General features: G+C 34.2%; 1 protein-coding gene across 11 annotated transcripts in view; it reads left to right on the top strand.

Annotated features, from left to right (window-relative positions):
* The window catches only part of Clock (clock circadian regulator), a 127947-nt gene that overhangs the window by 60631 nt on the left and 46362 nt on the right, over positions 1 to 20954 (top strand). For 8 of the 11 annotated variants that reach the window (XM_063240685.1, XM_013154408.2, XM_003471671.4 and 5 more), the window contains 4 exons: positions 12257 to 12346; positions 14646 to 14705; positions 15656 to 15804; positions 18702 to 18793. In XM_063240685.1, the coding sequence (XP_063096755.1) occupies positions 12300 to 12346; positions 14646 to 14705; positions 15656 to 15804; positions 18702 to 18793 (348 nt within the window). In that variant the 5' untranslated portion in view covers positions 12257 to 12299. Of the gene's footprint in view, positions 1 to 10400; positions 10526 to 11304; positions 11391 to 12256; positions 12347 to 14645; positions 14706 to 15655; positions 15805 to 18701; positions 18794 to 20954 lie in introns of all 11 variants that reach the window. The other 3 variants (XM_013154404.2, XM_063240684.1, XM_063240682.1) reach the window with 2 other exon arrangements.

Genomic DNA, 20954 nt, shown 5'->3' with positions numbered 1-20954 from the left:
ATCGGTAAGGGGGATCGAACTCACGACCTCTCACTTGCAAGGCAGGCACTTACAGTACTGAGCTAAATCCCCAGCCCTGAGGCTTTTTTAAAAAAATTTGTTTTATTTTTAAAATAAAGAATACTAAGATGTGTTGATCAAAGTAATTTAAAAAGGAGAAAATGCTGTAGAAGTGGGAAGACTTTGAAGATGGCATTAAATGGGATTCAGAAGACAAGAAGTATAACATTAATAATAGTTTCTTTTTTATTACAGGATTATAGTTGCTCTTGCCTAAAGATGCACTGCCAAACAGTGATATTTCCTAGTTATGTGTAACATTGTATGCTAAATTAAAAGCATTTCTGTTGTTGTATTTGACCATCTATGACATTTCTTATTTGCTACTATCTATCCCTTTGGTAAATGTTTCTTAAAGCTAGTCGCTCCCCCTGCAGCAGTATTTGGGATTAAACCTAATACCTTGCACATGTCAAGTCAGTGCTTTACCAAAATCTACATTCCCAGTTGCTTGATCTTTATACTTTTTTCGATTTGATTGTTTATTGATATTGTTTAAATATCCATGGCAATCATACAGATCGTATGAATCATAGGGAATTTGTAACTGAATATGATATATTTTGATTTCTCTTTTTTTCCCCAATCCCCTCCCTTCAGCCTCTTTTCTCATCCTTCCTTTCCCTCTCTGCCTCCATAGTTCCCTTTCTTTTCAATAATTTTTTCTTATTTCACAATATCTGATGTAAACATTTGTCTTATTTATACTTTTGATTTCTCACATCAGAAAAACAATGTGATATTTATACACAAGTGTCCAATTTATTTCACTTGGGAGTATGGTCTCAAAGTATATACATTTACCTATCCTTTGTGGCTGAGTAGTACTCCATTGTATAAAAAACCCACATCTTACCCAATCTTCAGTTGATAGGCACTTGGCTTGTCTCGAAGATATAGCTATTAAAAACAGTGCTATAAACATAGGTGTGTGTACATACATTGCTGTGGTATGATATTTTAATTCTTTTGGAAAAATACCAAGAAGGGGAATAGCTGGATCAATTGTGACCTCTAATCCTAGATTTTTGAGAAACCTCCACACTGAATTCCACAGTGGTTGCACCAGTCTATTCTCCAAACAGAGGAGAAGGGTTCTTTTTTTTGTACAGCTCTTCTGGCATTTGTTATTGGTTGATTTCTTGATAATAACCATTCTTTCTGGAATGAGATGGAATTTCAGCATATTTGTATTTTCCATCTCTTGAGTGACCAGTGATGTTGAACATTTTTTTCATAGATTTATTTTCTGTTTGTATGTCTTCCTCCTTAGTTACACAGATGCTCATTAGATTGGGTCTTTCAATTTTGTAGGACTGGTTTTTTTCACTTCTTTATATGGCATAGGTATTAGTCCTTTGAGGAACAGATGGCTAAAACATTTTCCCACTCTGGGTTATGCTTTCACGCTGTGGGTAATTTTTAGTGTTTCTGTTGTAATACTTAGCTCTTGAATCCATTTTGACTTTAGTTTACTGCATGGTGAGAGACATGGGTCTAGCTTTAGTCTTTGGCCAATTTTTCTAGCACTGTTAAAGAGACTTTCTTTCAGTGAACATGTTTGATTCCTTTGTCAAAGATGAGATGGCTGAGGGTATTTGGAGTTCTGTCTGCATCTTCAATTCCATTCCACAGATCCTTTGGTCTGTTTTTCTTTGCCAATACGAAGTTGATTTTATCACAGTAGCTTTATAATATAATTTCAGGTCAGAGAATGTCATGTACTGTGACTTGCCTTTGTTGCTCAGAATTGCTAGGTCACTTCTGATTCTAAGATATTAAGTCTGTATAACAGTATTGGGAATAGGCCCATTTTTACTATGTTGGTTCTTCCTACCCATGAGTGAGGGATGTCTTTCCATTTTCTGATATCCTCTTCCATCTCCTTTTTCAGAGTACATTTTCAATGTATAGATTTTTTTACTGCGTTTGTTAGATTGATTCCTAAATATTTCATATTTTTCAGTGCTATTGTAAATGATGTGGTTTCTCTAATTTCACCCACTGTGAGCTTGTTGCTTTTGTACAGGAATATGACTGATTTTTAAGTGCTGACTTTATACCTACCTATGCAAATAAGTTTAGTTAGTAAATCTACATGTCTCCATATTAAGAGAGCATGGGTTCTTGAAGTAGCTATTAATGATCATCTGTATTACCACAGGATTCTTTGTGATTTTACCCTTTTCATTCCTAATTGTCTGAATTTGAGTCCCGCCCCATAAGTTTGGCTAAGGGTTTATTGATCTTATTTAATCTTTCAACAAACCAACTCTTCAATTCATTGTTTCTTTGTATTGTTTACTTAGTCTCTGTTGGATTAATTTCTTTTTTTTATTTTAAAGAGATTAAGACAAAACAGGACATAACAAAGCAGATCAGAACAGAACAATGTAAGCAACACAGTATTTCACCAGAAGACCACCTGTAATTAATAGTAACTACCACAATGTTTCTTTCTTTGAAATAGTTGAGTATAATTTAATATACAATAGTATCAAACATAGCATAATAGTATAAGAACATTCAAGAGAATGAGAGTATTATAGGACATTCAGAACCAAATAACAGAAAACAAACATGGCTACTATATTATCTCATTTTCTGTAGAAAACTTGTTTATACTTTCACACTTAATACAAGGTTAGATTAATTTCTTCTATGTTTATAATTTCCTCCCTTGTAGGAGTTTTGGGTTTCATTTGTTCGTTTTCTAGAAGTTTGAGGTTCTAATCAGGTTGTTTATTCGAGCTGTTTTTCTGAGATGAGAATTCACTGCTAAAAATTACTCTGTTTGTATTGTGTCCTCTAAGTTCTAGTATATTTTTATCAGCATTATCAATTAACTGATGATACTATTTAATTTCTTCTTCATTTTCACCTGTGACCCAATGGTTGTTCAGGAAGGTGTTAATTTCCTGGTGTTGCCATAATTTTTGTGGTGTCTTTTGCCATTGATTCCAGCTTTATTGCACTATGGTCAGATGATACCCAAGAGATAATTTTAGTTCCTTTGCATTTACTTAAGCATTTTCTGTGGATAGTACATTGTCTGTTTTAGAGAAGAATGTCCAAGAACACCCTTGAATAATGTGTATTCTGATTCTATAGGGTAAAACACTCTGTAGTCATCTACTAATTCCATTTGTTCAGAGGTTTGGTTAACTCTGATACTCTTTTTTTTTTTTTTTTTGGTCTCGTTGATGTGTCTGTTTGTGACAATGTTGTACTAAGGTCTCCCAGTATAATTGTGTTAAGTGCTTATTTTATTTTTCATCTCCTGTAATATTTGTTTTATTAGTTGAGTACACTTATATTTGGTGTATCTATATAATTGTTGTCTCTTCTTAGAATTTTCCCTTAATAAGTATGTAGTGAATTTTTTGTCTATTTGGACCAATCGTAGCTTGAAGTTCATATTGTCTACAAATAGAATAGCTACCTCTTTTTTCTGGGTTCTGTGGCATGGAGTAATATTTTTCATCCTTTAACTTTCAGTCTATGGGTTAAGTGTATTTCTTGCATGCAGCATATTATTCAATCTCTATTCTCAATCCATTCTGCCAGTCTGTTTCTTTTGGATTTTTGAATTAAGACCATTTACAATGATAGTTATAACTGATATATATTGGCTTATCCTTCTCATATTATTTTCCTGTTGTTGGTTCCATGTTTTTCACCTCTTAAATTGCTTGCCCTGCCCACTAGCTTCTTTATGTTCGTATTCTTGGAATTGTATTCTTCTTTATCTCTTTCTAAAATATATTACAGAGCTTTTTGGAGAGCTGATTTGGTGGTCATGAATGTCTTCAGTTAGTTGTTCTTTGTAATGGAAGTATTTTATTTCTCCAATAATTGTGAAAGGTAGTTTTGCAGGGTATGTCAGTTTGAGCTGGATGTTGTTTTCTTTTAGGGCTTGAAATACTTCACTCTAAGCTCTTCTTGATTTGAGGATTTATGTTCAGAAGTCTACTGCGATTGTAATGAATTTTCATTTATAGGTGATTTGTTTCTTTTTTCCAACTCCTTTTAATTCTTTTATTTTATTTTAAAGAGAACAAAACCCAACAAAACAAAACAATAAAGCCAATCAAAACACATTGAAAGTGGTACAGAAATTTAAAACAGGACAATAGGATGTCAGCAGTGGTTATCATCATATGCCTTGCTATCTTCACAGTAGTTTTCTATACCATCAGACATAGCAAAAGCCATCAAAACAAAACATTGAATAATACAAAACAGTAAATTGAAACAAAACAAAACAATGAGAACAATACTGCACATTGTTATCTTCAAAACAGTTGTTCAGGTTATCAGATGCAAGAGTAAAACAAAATAATAAAATGGAATAAAACACTGGATTTCAGAAACAAGACACGCAAATATTCCCCACAGTTGACACAGTGCACACTGCCATCCTCCAAGTAGATGCCCAGATCACCAGCTCCAGGTCTACAGAGTCAACCAAACAGTACAAGCATCAAGTTATTCCCTTCCCCTCAGTTGCTGTCATCTCACCTCAAGTCCTCCAAATCAGTGGGGTAGGGGTGAGGTGCTCTAGGTTTATCAGCCCATGCACCAGCTGGTTGACGGGAAGGCATAGTTTTCCTTTTCACTGAGGCTCTTACCCATCAGTATGGTGGCACTTACTTCATGGGAAGGCATAGTTTCTCCAACTTCTTTTAATATTCTATTCTTGGGCTGAATTTCTGGAATCTTGATTATTATATATGCCTTGGTGTAGATTTAGTTTGATCATGGCTCCTTAGAGTTCTGGTGTCTATTTGTATGTCAGCTCTTTTTCCATGTTTGGAAAGGTTTCTGCCGTTAGTTTTATAAAGAGGTTTTCTTGTAGCATTTGTACTATCTGCTGCTTTCACATTGACTCTGATCAATCTTTCATTGTTTCTCTTTGCTTCGTCTTGCAACTGTTGAATTGATTTTTCATGGTCTTTTGCTATTTTTAAGGTTCCTTTCTTTTCATTGTCACACTTTCATTCTTGTCTTCTAGATTGGATATCCTGTCTTCACTTTCATTCAGTTCATAGTGTATACTTTAATGCAACTTATAATTTCCTCGATATCTGTTTCATGGCCTCCATTTCTTTCCTGTGCTGGGCGTTCATGGCTTTCATTGTTTTCCTAAGCTGTATTTTATCTGTGTTTACTCTGGATGTATGGGGTGTGCTTTTCATTTCAATCATAATTTTTGGTTTTTTACCTAAGACATTAGTTTCATTATAACCACATTCATTTTTTTTGTCTTTTCTGCTGTTATCATTTAAATAAGTTCTAGTGTGTAGCTTCTGATTTCTTCTCTCTCATTGTGCTCTGGACCTCTGAGTGGGCCAGAGGCCTGCAGTTGTATTTTGCTTCTGTGTCCTTTCATTTTCTGATTTTTAATTTGTTTTATTTTCTGTTGGTGCTTGTGAATTTCTTTTGATAGAAGCTTTATCACAATTACTGATGCTTCCCTAGAAAATGTCTGTTCCGCTCGCTCAGGTTGATGATGTCACGATCTTTGGCAGGAGAAGTTCGAAAGTGGATGTGGTGCAGTGATATGAGGTAGTATAAATACTTGATGATTTTGTGGATCTGACTGGTTCATAACTTCGGAAGAAACAATGGAAAGCCAAGAATTTATTGTCCTATATACTCATCAAAAGATGAAGAAGGCCAAAGTGTGGCAAGATGGAACCCTGAAGCTTGGTCCTGCAGGAAGCAAGGGAGAACATGGCGGACAGATAGCAGCAGCTACAGAGGCTCTCTGAGAGACCCAGCTTAGAATCCAGAAATGGTGTGGAATGAGGAATCCTAAGAAAGGAGATATACCCTGCTGACCCAAGCACAAACTGGGCCTAGAGAAACCAATTGGGAATGCAATCCTGGTGCTATAACAGGGACAGATAACGCCTCAGTGTGGAAGCTGGAGCCTGCGCCATTGGAAGCCGCGATTTGGGTTTTGTGCCACCGCTGCAGCGTCTGAATGGGCTAGGCAGGGAGAGAGACGCACGAAAGCTCTGAGAACGGGAACCTATGAATGGACTTGAGAGCGGGATGGGTGGGCCTACGGTGAGTGAGGAAAACTGGGAATCTTCCACGATCTAGGAGGCTCCAAAAGAGGACATTCTGGGACCGGGCAGACTTGCCGGAACAGGGTGCTGTGACTTCAGTCACATATCCCCCTCTCAAGTGGGATTGGTGAGCAGTGCCTAGCCTATGTGATGCTGCTGGCTGAGACCCAGTAGGCTAGCACAACCCAGGTCCCAGCGCCTGAAGGTGCACCCTAGCGGTGAAGCCTTTGGTAGGTTGACCTGGAGGGGCGGACCCTGCAGAGGCTGCCCTGTCCATAACTCCCTTGTGTGCTGCGGTAGGCGGGAACACCTAGCCGGTGCAAGTCAAACAGACTGTGGCCAACAGGGAAGAAACCTGGGCCTCCTATATACGCTTGTATAGAAGGAACAAAGAATATGGGAAGAGGGAGCAACAAGAAAGGCTCCTCGGCCCCCAATTCTGAGAAACAGGCAATAGCAGACAAGGCACCAATAGACATAAAGTGCTGTCTCCAGAGCCTCATAGACGAGTTCAGGAATGAAGTTATTAATGACCTGAAGCTAGACATAACCAGAATAGTTAGAGAAATGCTAAGCACCACCCAAGAAAAAACAGATGGTAGAATGGAAGAACAGAAAAAAGGGGGAGAATTGTTTGATGGAGAAAATAGAGAAAACGTAGAATACGTGAAGCAAGTTCAAAGAGATTACCAGGAAACTAAAAACTATTGAAAACTGGCCTAACAGCTTGAAAGAAACTAAGGATAGATTATCTGAACTGGACGGCAGATTTGTAATATGGGAGCATGAAATGAAAAACTTCTTAAAAATAACAAAGAAACAAACAACAATAATACAAAGACTAGAAGATGACAAGAGGATCTATAACTTAAGAATTAAGCACATAAAAGGAGGTAGAGACACAAACAAATGAACTACAAAAGCTACTCACAGAAATAATCCAGGAGAATTTTCCTAATTTAGCAAAAGGTAAAGATACTCAGATGTATGAAGCATACAGGACCCCAGCCACCTACAACCCAAACAGAGTTATGCCCAGGCATATAGTAATCAAAATACCAGAAATCCAATATAAGAACAGAATATTAAAAGCCGTCAGAGACAAGAAACAGATCACTTACAAGGGAACACCCATCAGAATTACAACAGACTTCTCGGCACACACCATCAAATCACGAAAAGCATGGAGGGAAATAATTCAGACTTTGAAAGATAATAACCTCCAGCCAAGATTGATCTATCCTGCACAACTATCCCTGGAAATTGATGGAAAAGCAAGGTGCTTGCAGGATAAAGAGGAACTAGGGAAATATGCAACCACCAATTCAACTCTACAGAGAATACTGCAGGATATTCTCAAAAATACACAGATTCCAGAAATAGTGGCAGAGAGGCCACAATGAATGGAGCAGAAAGCAAAATGAAGACAAACTGACAACTAATGACAGAAAAAGAGCTCAACAGAAATGAGGCAGTGAAGATTGGATGATAGGAATAGCTATTTTGGAGAAAACGACATCATAATAGGTAATGCTGAGTTAATATCATCTTGTTTTGAAGTCCCATCAAGCTTTTGTCCTTCTGTCTCCATAGGTCTTAACATGTTGTATCTTACTGGATTTTATTATATGTGATAGTATAAACAAAAACTTTTATAGACAAGGAGATTATACAGAAACCATTGTTCATTTTCTATTAGTTGATTATAAATACCCTGCAATACTGTCATTCTCTTGAATGGTTTTACATTGTTTTGATATATTTGATGCTACAGTATACGAAGTTATACTCAAAGATTTCAAGGAAAGAGACAATATGGTAACTACTTGTATGTTGGGATTATCTTGTGGTGAAACACTATTTTACTTAAATGGTTATGTTTTGATCTGCACTGTTTTGTTGTTATGTCCTCTTTTATCTCAATCTCCATTTTATTATTTACTTTTTTATTTTTATCCTTCTAATTAAGGGGAAAAGAAATGAAAAATAGCAGTATATATTATAGTAACCCACTTTGATTTTCTATTAATTTGATTTGAAGCCCTGTATTGCTCTCACCATCTTGTTTTGACTGATGTTCCTCTATTCTGTTTTGCTTGATAGTACCAGGTTTGAAAGTTTAGGCAACAGTGGTAAAGATAGTGGGATTCATTATGATGCCCATTCTGGTTGACTATTATCTACTTTTGAAGACCTGTAATGTCTCCCATGTTTTGGTTTTGTTGGTTTCATTCTTTACTGTTTTGTTCAATTTTATTATAACTGATGATATAGGTAATTCTATTTGAGATAGCGGGAGGCATTATGGTAACCATTGTTGATCACCTTTTATTATGTTTTTACATTATCTATTGTGTCCACCCTTTTGATTTGACCAACTCTGTTCTGTTATGTCACATTTGGTTTTACTCTCTTCCAAAAATGTAATAAGAGCCGTGGGAGTAATAAAACCCAAAATGTGTAATAGTCATTGTACAAAAGAGAGGAAAAGAAAGGGCTCTAAGCAATATAACTGCATGTATATTTAAGTGTATAAGATAGACAATGATATTACTGAATTTTGTTGGATCATTGAACAGAACTGTTTGCAATCTCACTGTTTGAATGTCCACTTTATATGCTTTAATTTTGTAACGAACAAATATTTCTAAGATGACAATGTGTAATCCAGTAACTAGTGATTTCCTGTTTATTTTTTTTCCAAAATTCTGTATAACTTGTATCCTTTTTCTGCTTTTTTTTCTCTTTTTCTCCTTAAATAAAAAAAAAAAAAAGAAAATGTCTGTTCCCTAGAGAAGTCTTTTAGGTGTAGGGGGTTCTTGGGTCTTTGTGTCTATCCCAAGAACCTACTTTTCAAATTTATTAAGGATGAAAAGTTGCTGTTTGACTTAGTGCTCCATCCTTTGTTACTGGACTATTGTGGAAGTTGTTACTCCAAGCAATCAGTGTTGTTACATGGGGGAAAAAAACTGATTACATGTACAACATTCTGGCAAAAATAGTATAATTAATAAATATAGCATCAATTAATTAATAAAAATAATTAATAAAAATAGCATCAAGCACAGCTTACCATCTGACAGAATGTGGTAACTGTTAGTTTGTACCTCTGACCATAGAAGCAAGCTCTATAGTTTTATAACACAGTGCAGCATATATCCGGAGCTTGTATGCAATGAGTTTCTCCTTGGAAGATTGATTTTTATCCAGCTGCTGGCTCTGCGGGGCTCCTCAGGAAATACTCCCTTCCACATGAGGCTGGGTTCCCAGCCATTTTCAAAATATTATTTGAAGGCTGATTGCAAGTTTGAGCCCAAGATGCCCTCAAACTTGCCATTCTTTTGTCTCACTTTTCTGAGTTGATTGGATTACAGGCATGTGGTACCATGTCAGGTGTAAAGCTAGTTTTTAAACTGGTGGTGATAAAAGTTTCATGCCATCATTGCCCTCTGTTTTCATAATATAGTGATGGAATGCATGCTTGCTTGGTTAATCAAAGCACTGAATGACTTCGAGCTCAGGTGGGTAACATAAAGGTGCCTTTGATTCCTTGTCATGACTCGATCATTTATAATTGGTGATCTTTGGATTTCAGTAATTGCAACTTACTGTTTTGGAGACATAGTATGGCATATCATTTTGACCTATTAATGTATGTTTTAGAAATTTAATAATAGATTTTATTCTGCTGTAGCAGATATATGGAGATTCCTCTTCAGCTTGTGTAAGGACATGGCATGGCACCTAAAATTGAATCATTCTTAGACTCTAGCATGGGCAGGTATGACTGTACCTTGTTCTTCCTAGTTCCTAAGGTTTTCAGCTATTCTTTTTTTATTTATATTGTTTTGTTAATTTGATACCCATTAGAAAAGTTTGCTCTGAGGATACTCTGTCTGATCTACAGTATTTCGTTTCTTTTTCCTTTCCCTTAAGTAAAGTACATCTGACAACTGACCAGAAAAATAGATAAAAGATCTGGAGCTAGACTGTGAGAGAGACTCTGAAGTTGTTCTTGTAGATGGACCAGAATGTATTTTGAGCTGTTGTTTAACAGCAAACCACCCTAATAAAGAATCAGTCTCTATCTCTTAAACCGTTTGGATTTACTCTTTTTATAGTTAATAAGGCTTTTCCTGTATAATATAAGACCTAGTTTTGGGAACAGAGTATCTTAGTCATTTTGTCTTTGCGGGGGCAAAATAGCCAACACCCACAATTTTTACAGTAGGAAAGGTTTATTTTGGATCATGTGTTTTGAAGGATTCCATCCGTACATAGTCAGCTGGCATCAAGGCAGAAACAGCATGGCAGAAGGACCTAACCAGAAGGAAGTCACTCCTCCTGTGGCAGCCAAGGAAGCAGAGAGAGAGAAGGCAGGATCCTGAGTAAGAGACCCAAACTTTCGTGTAACTCTTCCCCCAGGCCCATGGCTCCCCTTTCTGACCAGCCCCACGTCCTAACACATTCAGGTACAAATCCATCAATAGATGAGCTTCACTGATGAGCACCTCATTCACCTCCCTTTGAAACACACGATCCTTTGCCAAGGGGTGGGGATGGGGTTCAATTTAAGCTTGAGGGGAATGTGTTTTGTGGTAGTTTGTTCTTTTTTAATTCACCTGAACTGGCTCTGTTACCTTTGTACTGTTTGTTTGTTTGTTTGTTTTTTCCATGATAGGACTACCTTTTGTTATCATCATATTTCTTTTAGATCAGAAAAGTATGCTTAAGTCTTTAAATTTTGGGGTAGTTCTAAAATTTTGTAATTCTAAAATTATGTAGCTGTGTGTTCTACTTGCTGTTACAACAGACATTTAAGTCACAATATTTTTTATAGTGTTAGTCCTTTGAGTTCTTACCTTTCACTTATTTGATCATTTTAAAATTTCTTGGTCCTTTGAAGTGCCATTTCCGCAGCCATAAGTGCATAAACAAGTTTATTCTTTCTCTTGTGAAGGTTATTCTCTTTTCCTTTGTCTCTAATCTTCTGGTCTTATAACACTTTCTACCTTAGAGTTACATAGTAATTAATATTATTTTCTAAATTTTAAATGGAATCAAACTGTTGGAATGTTTATCAGAATCAAGGAGATTATTCAGCATTTAACTCATGATTATAGAGTATAAGAATCTTTTGTAGGTAAAATGTGCCTTATACTTTCAGAAAGGCTGTGTACAATTTAGAGAGACAAAGTTCAGGCTCATGATTCTGTTTGGAAGCTGTGATTTTAATTACTTCAACGAATAAAGGTAATAAGATCATCTTCTTCATTTAACTTGGTTTACTCTCTACCACTCCTATTCTCACTTTATGCTCTAGTAATTAAAACTTTAAATCGTAAAGCCTAATATTTCTATAAGGAAAATACTAAACCTCTTTAGTTTCCCAAATAAGATACTGTCTCATTTTGTAAAGACCTGCACCTTTACAGATTCTCATTCTTTTTGGCTTAGAATTCTTTGAACTATTTACTCTAACATCAAATGGAGATCTTGTGGAAATGCAGATTCTGGTTCAGGAGAATTGTGATGGAGCCCACAGTCTGTCACATACGAGTTCTCAGAGGAGCTGATGATCTGTAGATTGTAATGTGACTTCCTGGCAGACTCACCATCATCCTGGACATTTCCTCACTTTCTTCTCCTAATTCCCATGAGTTCACCTAATTGTTCTTTCCCAATATTGTCATAATATAATATATAACCTTTTTATACTGTTATTATAATTGTTTGTAGGTTATATCTTTGCTTATTGGGAATCTTTGTGTACAGAGATGGTGTCTTTCATTCTTGTATACTATACTATTTAGCAGAAAATAGTTTTAACAGATGTTGTCAATTAGGTGGTTTTATTACAACCTATTTACAGTTACATAATCAAATATATATACTATCAAGAATGATCTTTTTAATTTTAGTATAATTTAGTATAAATAAATTATGAATGTTACTCATTTTTAGAAGGCTGTTTAAAAATCTCAAATGTGTCCTACCCGAAGGTGGGCTTTAAAGTAATGGTCCATCATTTTGAAGTCTCTATGATAGCAATATAGTATTTTTCAAGATAACTCTCTAGAAATTTTTAAGAAAAATAATGGTTTTTTTTTTCACCCAAGGAGAAATACAAATGTCTACCACAAGACGAAAACGTAATATGTTATGCTGTTTACCATAAGCTGTAGTAAAATGAGCTCGATTGTTGACAGGTACGTTTCTTTAGAGACTTTAAAAGTGTTTTAATTGTATAAAACTATTTGGACATTTACTGTTAGAATAATGGTCCATATCAGATTGGCATGATTTTTTACTTAAACATAATTATTATTATAGTCAATTTCTGTACTGAACAAACATGGAATAGTAAGGTGCATCAGAATTTTCAAGAGCCAAAGTTAATAGTACATAGTCTGTATTGTAAGTGAATATTGAGCCACAGTTTTTAGTCATTTGTTCAAAAGCTGCTTGGTGTGAAATGATAAATAATAACTGTAGACATTTCCTTGGCACTTCTAGTGTCTCTTGGTGCTAACTCCCATCACTTCAGTTATTACCATTTGTACCTGATAAGATACAGCTAAAATTAGGATCACACATTGAATTTAAATTGTGATGCTTGAACCTCACTCTTGTGAAAAGGATGAACTTGATTTCTTAGATTCTAAGACTTTAAAAATTTTAATATTAAAAATTTGATGAGTATAAACCACTAATTTGTAATTTAATTGGTAGCATTGTTCTTTCTTTGGGGTACAAAAATAATAAGATTATGTCTTAAATTTGATGAAATATGTTAATACTTTTGAAGCACCTACTCTGACAGTTGAAGCACAAAATATTTTTGTATTTCTAACCTCGTATCCATAAAATTTTACAAGGAGCTTAAATAATACGTTTAAAGTCTCATAGCTGGTCAATGGATATGCTGGAATTTTAACTGGTGTTGGTTCGTTTGACACTAAAGTTACTGTTCCTTTTCACATGTCCTATACTGTGTGATTTGTCCATAGAAAAAAAATTTTTAAGAATTCTGCAGGTATGGTTGCACACAGAATTGGCTGTTTTCTTCTGAAAGTAGCTCTCCTTTTTTGTGAGCTACATAGTGAATGTATGTACTCTACCACCAGTAGTAGTGAATCTATGGCATGTGTGCTACAGCAGGCTGTTTATATCACTGAAAGCTCTAAAGGTTTGTCATCACTCCTCTACCAGAATATAAGAGCTGAAGGCAAAGAATGCCCTTGAGAGGCCTGCCTCATGATGACCATTCATTTGGACTATGCCCTAGCTGGAGGTGACATCTGTGAGAAATCTCTCTTCAGGAAAATATTTTTCACTGCTTTAGAAGGGTTAGACATTTTGATGTTATGCCTCTGAGTGATTATAAGGCAGTATGATACCTAAGGATGACATCTGTGTGTTTGAATGTAAAGCAGTGATTATTAATATGGATTCCTTCTGTCTTTGAATATTACAAAAGTTATGGGCTTTCTCCTCACAGAAAATGCCCGTCACACAAAATTTTTCACAAGTATTGAGGTATAGTGGAAACCCAAAAGTCTAGTGATAGAGCTCCATGAAACAAGATGCGTAGTTAAATCAAGAGTGAGTCCCTTAGGCACTTTATAGGCTGTTTGTTGGCCTTTGTAAGCCATGGAAAGATGTGGCTTCAGGAATGAATAGTGAGCTCATGTAAAGGTTCATAAACCACTGGAAACAAATACCACTGTGCCTTCCCTTAAAAAGTTATCTACTGGTGCTCTCAATGTAATTTAATACAGTGTTCTTACCATAGGTCATCCTATTGCTAACCTTGTTTTGTCACTTGGATCTCCCCTCAGAGTCCCCTTCAATGCGTCCTTCCTAATTACTCAACTAATCACTCAGTAACTAAATTTAACATCTTAAAAAAACCCATTGTTTTGAAGTTTGTTCTTTTCTACTAGAAAAACCAAGCTGTAAGAGAGCACATGTGAGTCTTGATTACTGCTCTGTAACCACATCTAGAAGTCATGTACCTGAATACTAATAAATATTTGTCAAATATATCAGTAAATAAATGCAGATGTATAAGCTAATATGATTGTGATGTGAATGAATAGTTTATGGTACTACAAATGTGTCCAAAAATTTAAATTATGCTATTATAATTATTAAAAATAATTCTAAGTGAATAATTTTATACATTGGCAAATATATTGACTTTCTGAGGTTTTCACTGTTATCAAAAGTTTGAAAAAATATTTAAGCTAGTTAAATTCTTGTTTAGCATAGCAAGTTCCATACATGTATAGCCAAGTATACATATATGTAGAAAGTCTTAAAATATAGTTAAATATAGCTAAAATTTTTTATAAAACAAGTTACTAATTACTGAACTTGAATTATTCAGTCCATTATCTTAACAGAAATTCTACACTACAGCTAAGTGGATTTATCTGCCACTCTAGTGTTGCTGTTGCTTAGTGAATCTACTCTTACTCTGTCCATTTTATTTTTTTCTTTTAGAGATGACAATAGTATTTTTGATGGGTTGGTGGAAGAAGATGACAAGGACAAAGCAAAAAGGTAGTTTATATGAGATATAAAATAGTAAATACGTGAAGAATACGTAAATTAAATAATAGAAAATTAGTGATTTCAAAAAGCTGTCTCCTGTAAGAATTTAGGTAATATTAGCAAAGTAGAAGAACTTAGGTGGTCATTATGCAGTTTATAGATTAAATACATTTATCCTCTGACCTTTTGGAAAAGCATTATACTTTACTTAAATAAAATGAAATTAAATAAAAACAATTAGAAAATCTGACTGCACAAAACAGATAGTTGGTTTAAATTATAAAATGATTAACTGCTTTATTAATAATCAGGTTTGTCTTAAAAATTTTGTTTACTGGTTACAAATTAACATAGTATCAATTATTCATTTAGTACATATATTTAGAATGTTCATAATTTTTTAGATGTTATAACTGAATGCTTAGGTGAAAACTTTGGAGTCCTTATCTTTGAGCGGGACAGATACAGAATGGTTGTACTTTGGGAGACTGGATCTAAAAGTACCAGAGAAAAGAGTATAGGAAGCCTGGAGGTAAAGAGAGTTTCACTCTTAGATGTTTTTTTAAATGACCTAAAGCTTAAGTTAGGTAGCTTTCTCTTAGTTGGTAATTTTTAATTTGCACTTACATATAATTTCATAAAATATTAGTATTTATAAGCTTATGACTTTCCAAGCCTTGGTAAGTATTAGATTAAATAAAATTTGCAGGGTGTGTGTGGTTGTTTTTGCATTTTCATAAAAACATGCTTCAAATACTTGATATATAAAAGTTTCTCCTGTGATAAGCTAAGATGAAAAATTATTGCCCAAATTTGCAGATATTGTTGGTGACCTAGGAAATATTTATTACTATGTGTATTTATAGCTGAACAGTGTTATGTCCAAATGAACATTGTAACAAATGATTTGAGTAATTATATGAGTTGTTTAAAAACTGCTTATATAATTTTTTCATCAGGGTATCTAGAAACAAATCTGAAAAGAAACGTAGAGATCAATTTAATGTTCTTATTAAAGAACTGGGATCTATGCTTCCTGGAAATGCTAGAAAGATGGACAAATCTACTGTTCTGCAGAAGAGCATTGACTTTTTACGAAAACATAAAGGTAATATTTTCAATGATAACTCTCCCTTAATGTGTAATGAATTAGAATCTAGTCACAGATTCAAAGGATTGAGTATTTCCTTGACTTTTTTTTAAGACAGTAAGAGAAACCACTTGCCTTTTTAAAGATAATTTCTTGGTACATTCTTTCATTCAACAGACATTTTACCTTCTTTATCCTAGATCCTTACGATGCAGGATAACCTGCTTAGCCCTTACATAACCCAAGGCAGGGCAGACTAATATGCAAACAAATAGTTACAGTACAAATGATTATCATGTGGGTAGTGCTTATAAATTTTAAACTTGTAGTAGGAACATAAAAGAAAAGAATATGTCAGGAAAGGCTTAAAAATAGTTCAGCAGTCTTCGTTTTAGATTAAAGAAAACAACATTTCACACAGAAGAGAAAACATGTATAAATGCGGAGACATTTGTATTTGGAGAATGTTTATGTTGGAAATTTAAGGGTGTATTTGAAAGAAAAGAGCCAGATAATGTAAGGACTTTCTATGTCATTTAAAAACCTTACTTAGGTTTGTTTTTAGAAAATAAACACTTTTAAAATAGTTGTTGTTTGAAGAAAATCACCTTGACCAAGTCGAGGGTCATGAAAATGTAAATGCAGCTAGAGGCACAACTCTGTAGTGGGGTGCTTACCTGACATGCCCAAGGACTTGAGTTCAGTCCTTGGAATTAGGGAGAGAAAGAAAATGTAAAGAATAATAAGTGTTTTGGTGACAGAGATACCGGATTTTAAAAATACATAAAAGGACATTTCCTTTTCTGGTTGCAAATAGAAGTGCAGAACCTCTCCAGAGGAGAAATAGTAACAACTGCCTCTTTGTTTCTCTCTAGCTCACTTGGTCATATATTGCTAGATTGATTATGCTCTATCACTCATTGAATTTTTTTTTCATTTTAACAAATGATATTTTTTACCCACCCCAATAAAGTAAAAGATTTTATATTATAGCTTAGCCTAATGTTCATCACTGTGGAACTGAAAATTTTGATTCATCCTCCATTGAGTTGCTTTCCATGAAATTGTATCACTTCTTCCCCTTCTGAAATAAAACTACCTTCTTTATGTATTCTCTAAATGTGACTTTTCTCGATGGCTTGTTCTTGTGTTTTTGGTCTCTCTATATTATTTCCCTTGGTTATTTCATTCTACGACTTCAGCTGTTGTATCTCTATTAAACTACCAATGCTTTATTTTCAGAGAGAAAATTTTCAGCATTGTATTTTTAGATACTTCTTTTGCCTGTCCCCCGAAAGTCCCCCAAAATCAATACATCAAAAACTGAATTCATTTTCATTTGTCAAATCTCTTGTTGCCACCTCTATCATTACATTTTACCTTTAGAAATATTTTCAAAAACCTCACCACCTCATATTAGAAGGCACACTCCCCTAAATTAGTGCCTTACGCACTGTAGGTGTTGAACAAATGATGGTTGAATGAATGAAATAAAATGCATATAATTCCTACTAAAAATAGAGCATTAATTTTTGCATTAAGTGTATTAGTGTTTTCTTCAAAATTAGATACATAATTTTCACAAAGTAAAATTTATATTGAATTAAAAGGAAATTCTTACTTACCACTCTTAAAATAGGCCTGTGTTTAATTGAACATGATTAGTCTTTACTTCTTGATTTAAATTCTTTTTTCTTACGTGTATGATACTTTCCTAAGTGTATACGATTTTGAAAAACATGAGCATATTCCACAAATCAGTAGCTAGACTTTTTACTTATTCTTCAGGTTATAGCATAGGCATTTACTATGCAAGTTTTTCAGTGACAATTAAAAATATTAAAAATACTACCTTTGTGTAAAGTATGTTATGTAGAGTATAGCCTAAATCATAGATTTTTATTCTGAGTTATAATATGTTTGCATTTAAAAATGGGAAAAATATTTGTTACCTAGATAGTTTAGGCTGCATTATTTATAAATAACTTTCTTTTAAACCAGATCTCCAAGAATTGTGTAACAAAATAAAATAGTAATAATTCTGATAAAATGTGTTCCCCAGGCCAGATCTCCAAATTTGGGACCAGCATCCTTACCAGTAAGAACAAGCAGGAAGGGACACTAAGCAAAGTCACTCTTTGGCACTTTGCCCAAAATCTTAATTTCATCTCCTTGATTAAACAAAAGTACCTTAGATTGGGAGGGTCCTTTTGTTTGAAAAACGGCCTAAGATTGTCTCTGTTGAAAGCAGATTGACTCACCTTACTGGCTTCTTTCCTCCAGGCTCAGTACTTTATCTCTCACTAGATATAACCATCTGATTTAACCTGCTTTTTTAAAATTTTAGTTAAAGAGAAAATAACAAAACAGAAAAAGGGTAGAAGTAATACATAGTTTCAAAACAATAAACGGTAAGAAATCACAAGTTGATAAATTACATATTGTCTTCTTAGAAATAGTTGTTCAAGTTACGAAAGTAAAGCATACAAAGTGGACATTCAGATAGCCAGACTGCAAACAGTTCTGTTCAACTATCCAACAAAAACCTAGTAATATGGTTATTAATCCTACACACTTAAATATACATGCAGTTATATCCTTTAGAGCACTTTCTTTTCCTCTTATTAGTTTTTAAGTCATTGTATCTCCTAGGAAGCAGTCTCAGGTTTATCAGCCATAAAAGACTATCAAATGTGGAAGCTCCTTAGAAAAAAAAAAAAAAAAAAACTCCAATATCACCAAGAGGCCAAGTCTTTCCTCATATTAAGTAACATGTGGTCTGCTATGTAAACCAATAAACATTAGTCCTTGTCATTCTTATCTCTAATAGGAGTGGAAACTGAGAAGGCAACTTACAGGATTTTTTATTCCCCCACTGGTTGGAGTATACTACTAATGTGTCAATCTGTTTACAGAAATCACTGCACAGTCAGATGCTAGTGAAATTCGACAGGACTGGAAACCTACATTCCTCAGTAATGAAGAGTTTACACAATTAATGTTAGAGGTATGTCCAGATTTAATTTTTGAAAGTTTTGTTTTCCTCAAAAAAGAAATCTTAGGACTATAATTAATTTTAACATAGTTTTAACAGTATTATTAATATAGGAAAGTCTTGATTATAAATATAATAAGCTATGTATATGTTCAATTAAAGTTGATCAAAGTATTGTAAGCAAATGATTCTATGTGATAAAGTAGCACTAAATTTTCATATTTTCAGTATTTGAATCTGTTGAGATGCTGAATAAAAGAAACTTGTATCTACTTTGTTCTCAACCTGAGACTGACAACTACATTCTAACAAAAATTAGAATTCATTTTTCATTGTGTTAGATATTATTAAGTGTGTCTGTTTCAATCTATGTGAGCGCCAGTAAACTGGGTAGCTTGTGAAAAATAAATTTATTTCTCATAGTGTTGAAGGCTAGAAAGTCTTTAAGATCAAAGCACCAACAGACTATATCTGGTGAGAGTTCTTGACTTCTGGTTCTTGAATAGTCATGGTGTGACGATATCCTTGTGTGCAGAAAGAACAGAAGAGCCCCCTGGAGCTCCTCATAAGGGCACTAATCTTGTTAATGAGGGTTACACCCGCATTGCTTAATCACATCCCAAAGACCCTACCTGCAAATATAATCATGTTGGAGATTAGGTTTCAATACAAGATTTTGCAAAGGGACACTCAGTCTACAATAGGTTATTTTTTTTAAATGGTAAATGATTTGACAATCTGCCTAAAATAAAAATAACAAATGAAGTATTTGAAAAATCCAAAAAAGTGAAACATACATTGAAAAACAGTTGTTTTTGAGAAGCTTCTAGAAGAAAACAGATGTTCTTCTGTGACCAAATTATTTTTTAAAAACAGTTCAGAACATTTTTGCTTGTTATTGCAGAAGTTAGTATCTCCTACAACCTATTAAAAATTTACAAGTTTTGAATCACTCATACCTATGAATTTTACTTCTCTACTTTTTCTTTCTTATGTACAGTAGCACAGGTATCATGTATATATACAAAGTGTGCAAAATTTAGTATAAAACTTCCAGGAAAATTTACAATAGAAAATGAGTGATTTACTTTGGAGATAACAGTTAAAAACAAGAGAAATAGGTACATGACAGCAGGTAGATACAGAAAGACTACAAGGATATGTAATATCTGTGTCTCAGATTATCTTTGTATGTCTACTAAGGTCTGAAGCAAAATAGTCTTCTTTCCAATTAATGAGGTATTTTTCTACTCATACTTTAAGCAGAAAGTTAACTACTGGATAAGTAAGTCTGTATTCAGCAGAAGCATTAACAAATATAAATTGTTTGCATTATAAATATATTTAAACAGCTGATCTTATATTTTAAAACCAAAATGTAACTGCGAAGTTTTCATGTATTAACTAACTTAGTGAATCCTCATAAAGGTATTATGAAGTAGTCACTGTGTATCTGAGTGTCAATAATAACCAGTATTATGAAGTAGATATTAGTATGTTTTTCCACATAAGAAAATCAAGGAACAGAAGCTTTGTGAAACTTGCCCAGAGTGACACAGCTGGAAAGTGGCTCAGCTGGGATTCATTGCAGCCGGCTGGCCTTGGGTCTCATTTGCTCAGCTATCATGCACGCTGCCTCTTACTAGATCGTTCTTTTTTTTTTTTTTTTTTGGTCTTTTTCCTTTTTATCGGTACCGGGGATCGAACTCATGACTGCCTGCTTGCAAGGCAGGCGCTTATGCCGCTGAGCTCAATCCCTAGCCCCCAGATCATTCTTTTAAGTGAAAGATATAGCAAGAAACTTGTAGCTCTGTGACGAGCTAATTGGCTTTTTAAAATAGTGGATTTTTTTCTAAAAGTGCTTGATATTGTCAAAAATACTTCTGTAGATAGAAGTAATGTGAAAAAGTATTCACAAACTAGTGTCTACAACAAAGAAAATAACTCAGCCGATTTTTAGTTTTATTGTGTTATATTCTGAGTGTAGTGGTTTAATATCATGTGTTAATAAAAATTTCCTTATTTTGTTGGTAAGAAAAATTTCTTATAAATTAAAAAATTTGTGCAGTACCTACTTTCATTTATAACCTTATATAGGTAAATTACCTGCTTGCTAATAAGCTAAACAGAAAACTGTTATCTCCAAATTTTTCTTCATAATGGAATGATTTTT

This window comes from Cavia porcellus, unplaced genomic scaffold (assembly GCF_034190915.1).
Source record: "Cavia porcellus strain 051 isolate PalLab524CR breed Dunkin Hartley unplaced genomic scaffold, mCavPor4.1 scaffold_30, whole genome shotgun sequence".
In the NCBI taxonomy this organism is placed as follows: domain Eukaryota; kingdom Metazoa; phylum Chordata; class Mammalia; order Rodentia; family Caviidae; genus Cavia; species Cavia porcellus.
Note: the sequence above shows the minus strand (reverse complement) of the source record. Positions and strands in the feature narration are given on the sequence as shown.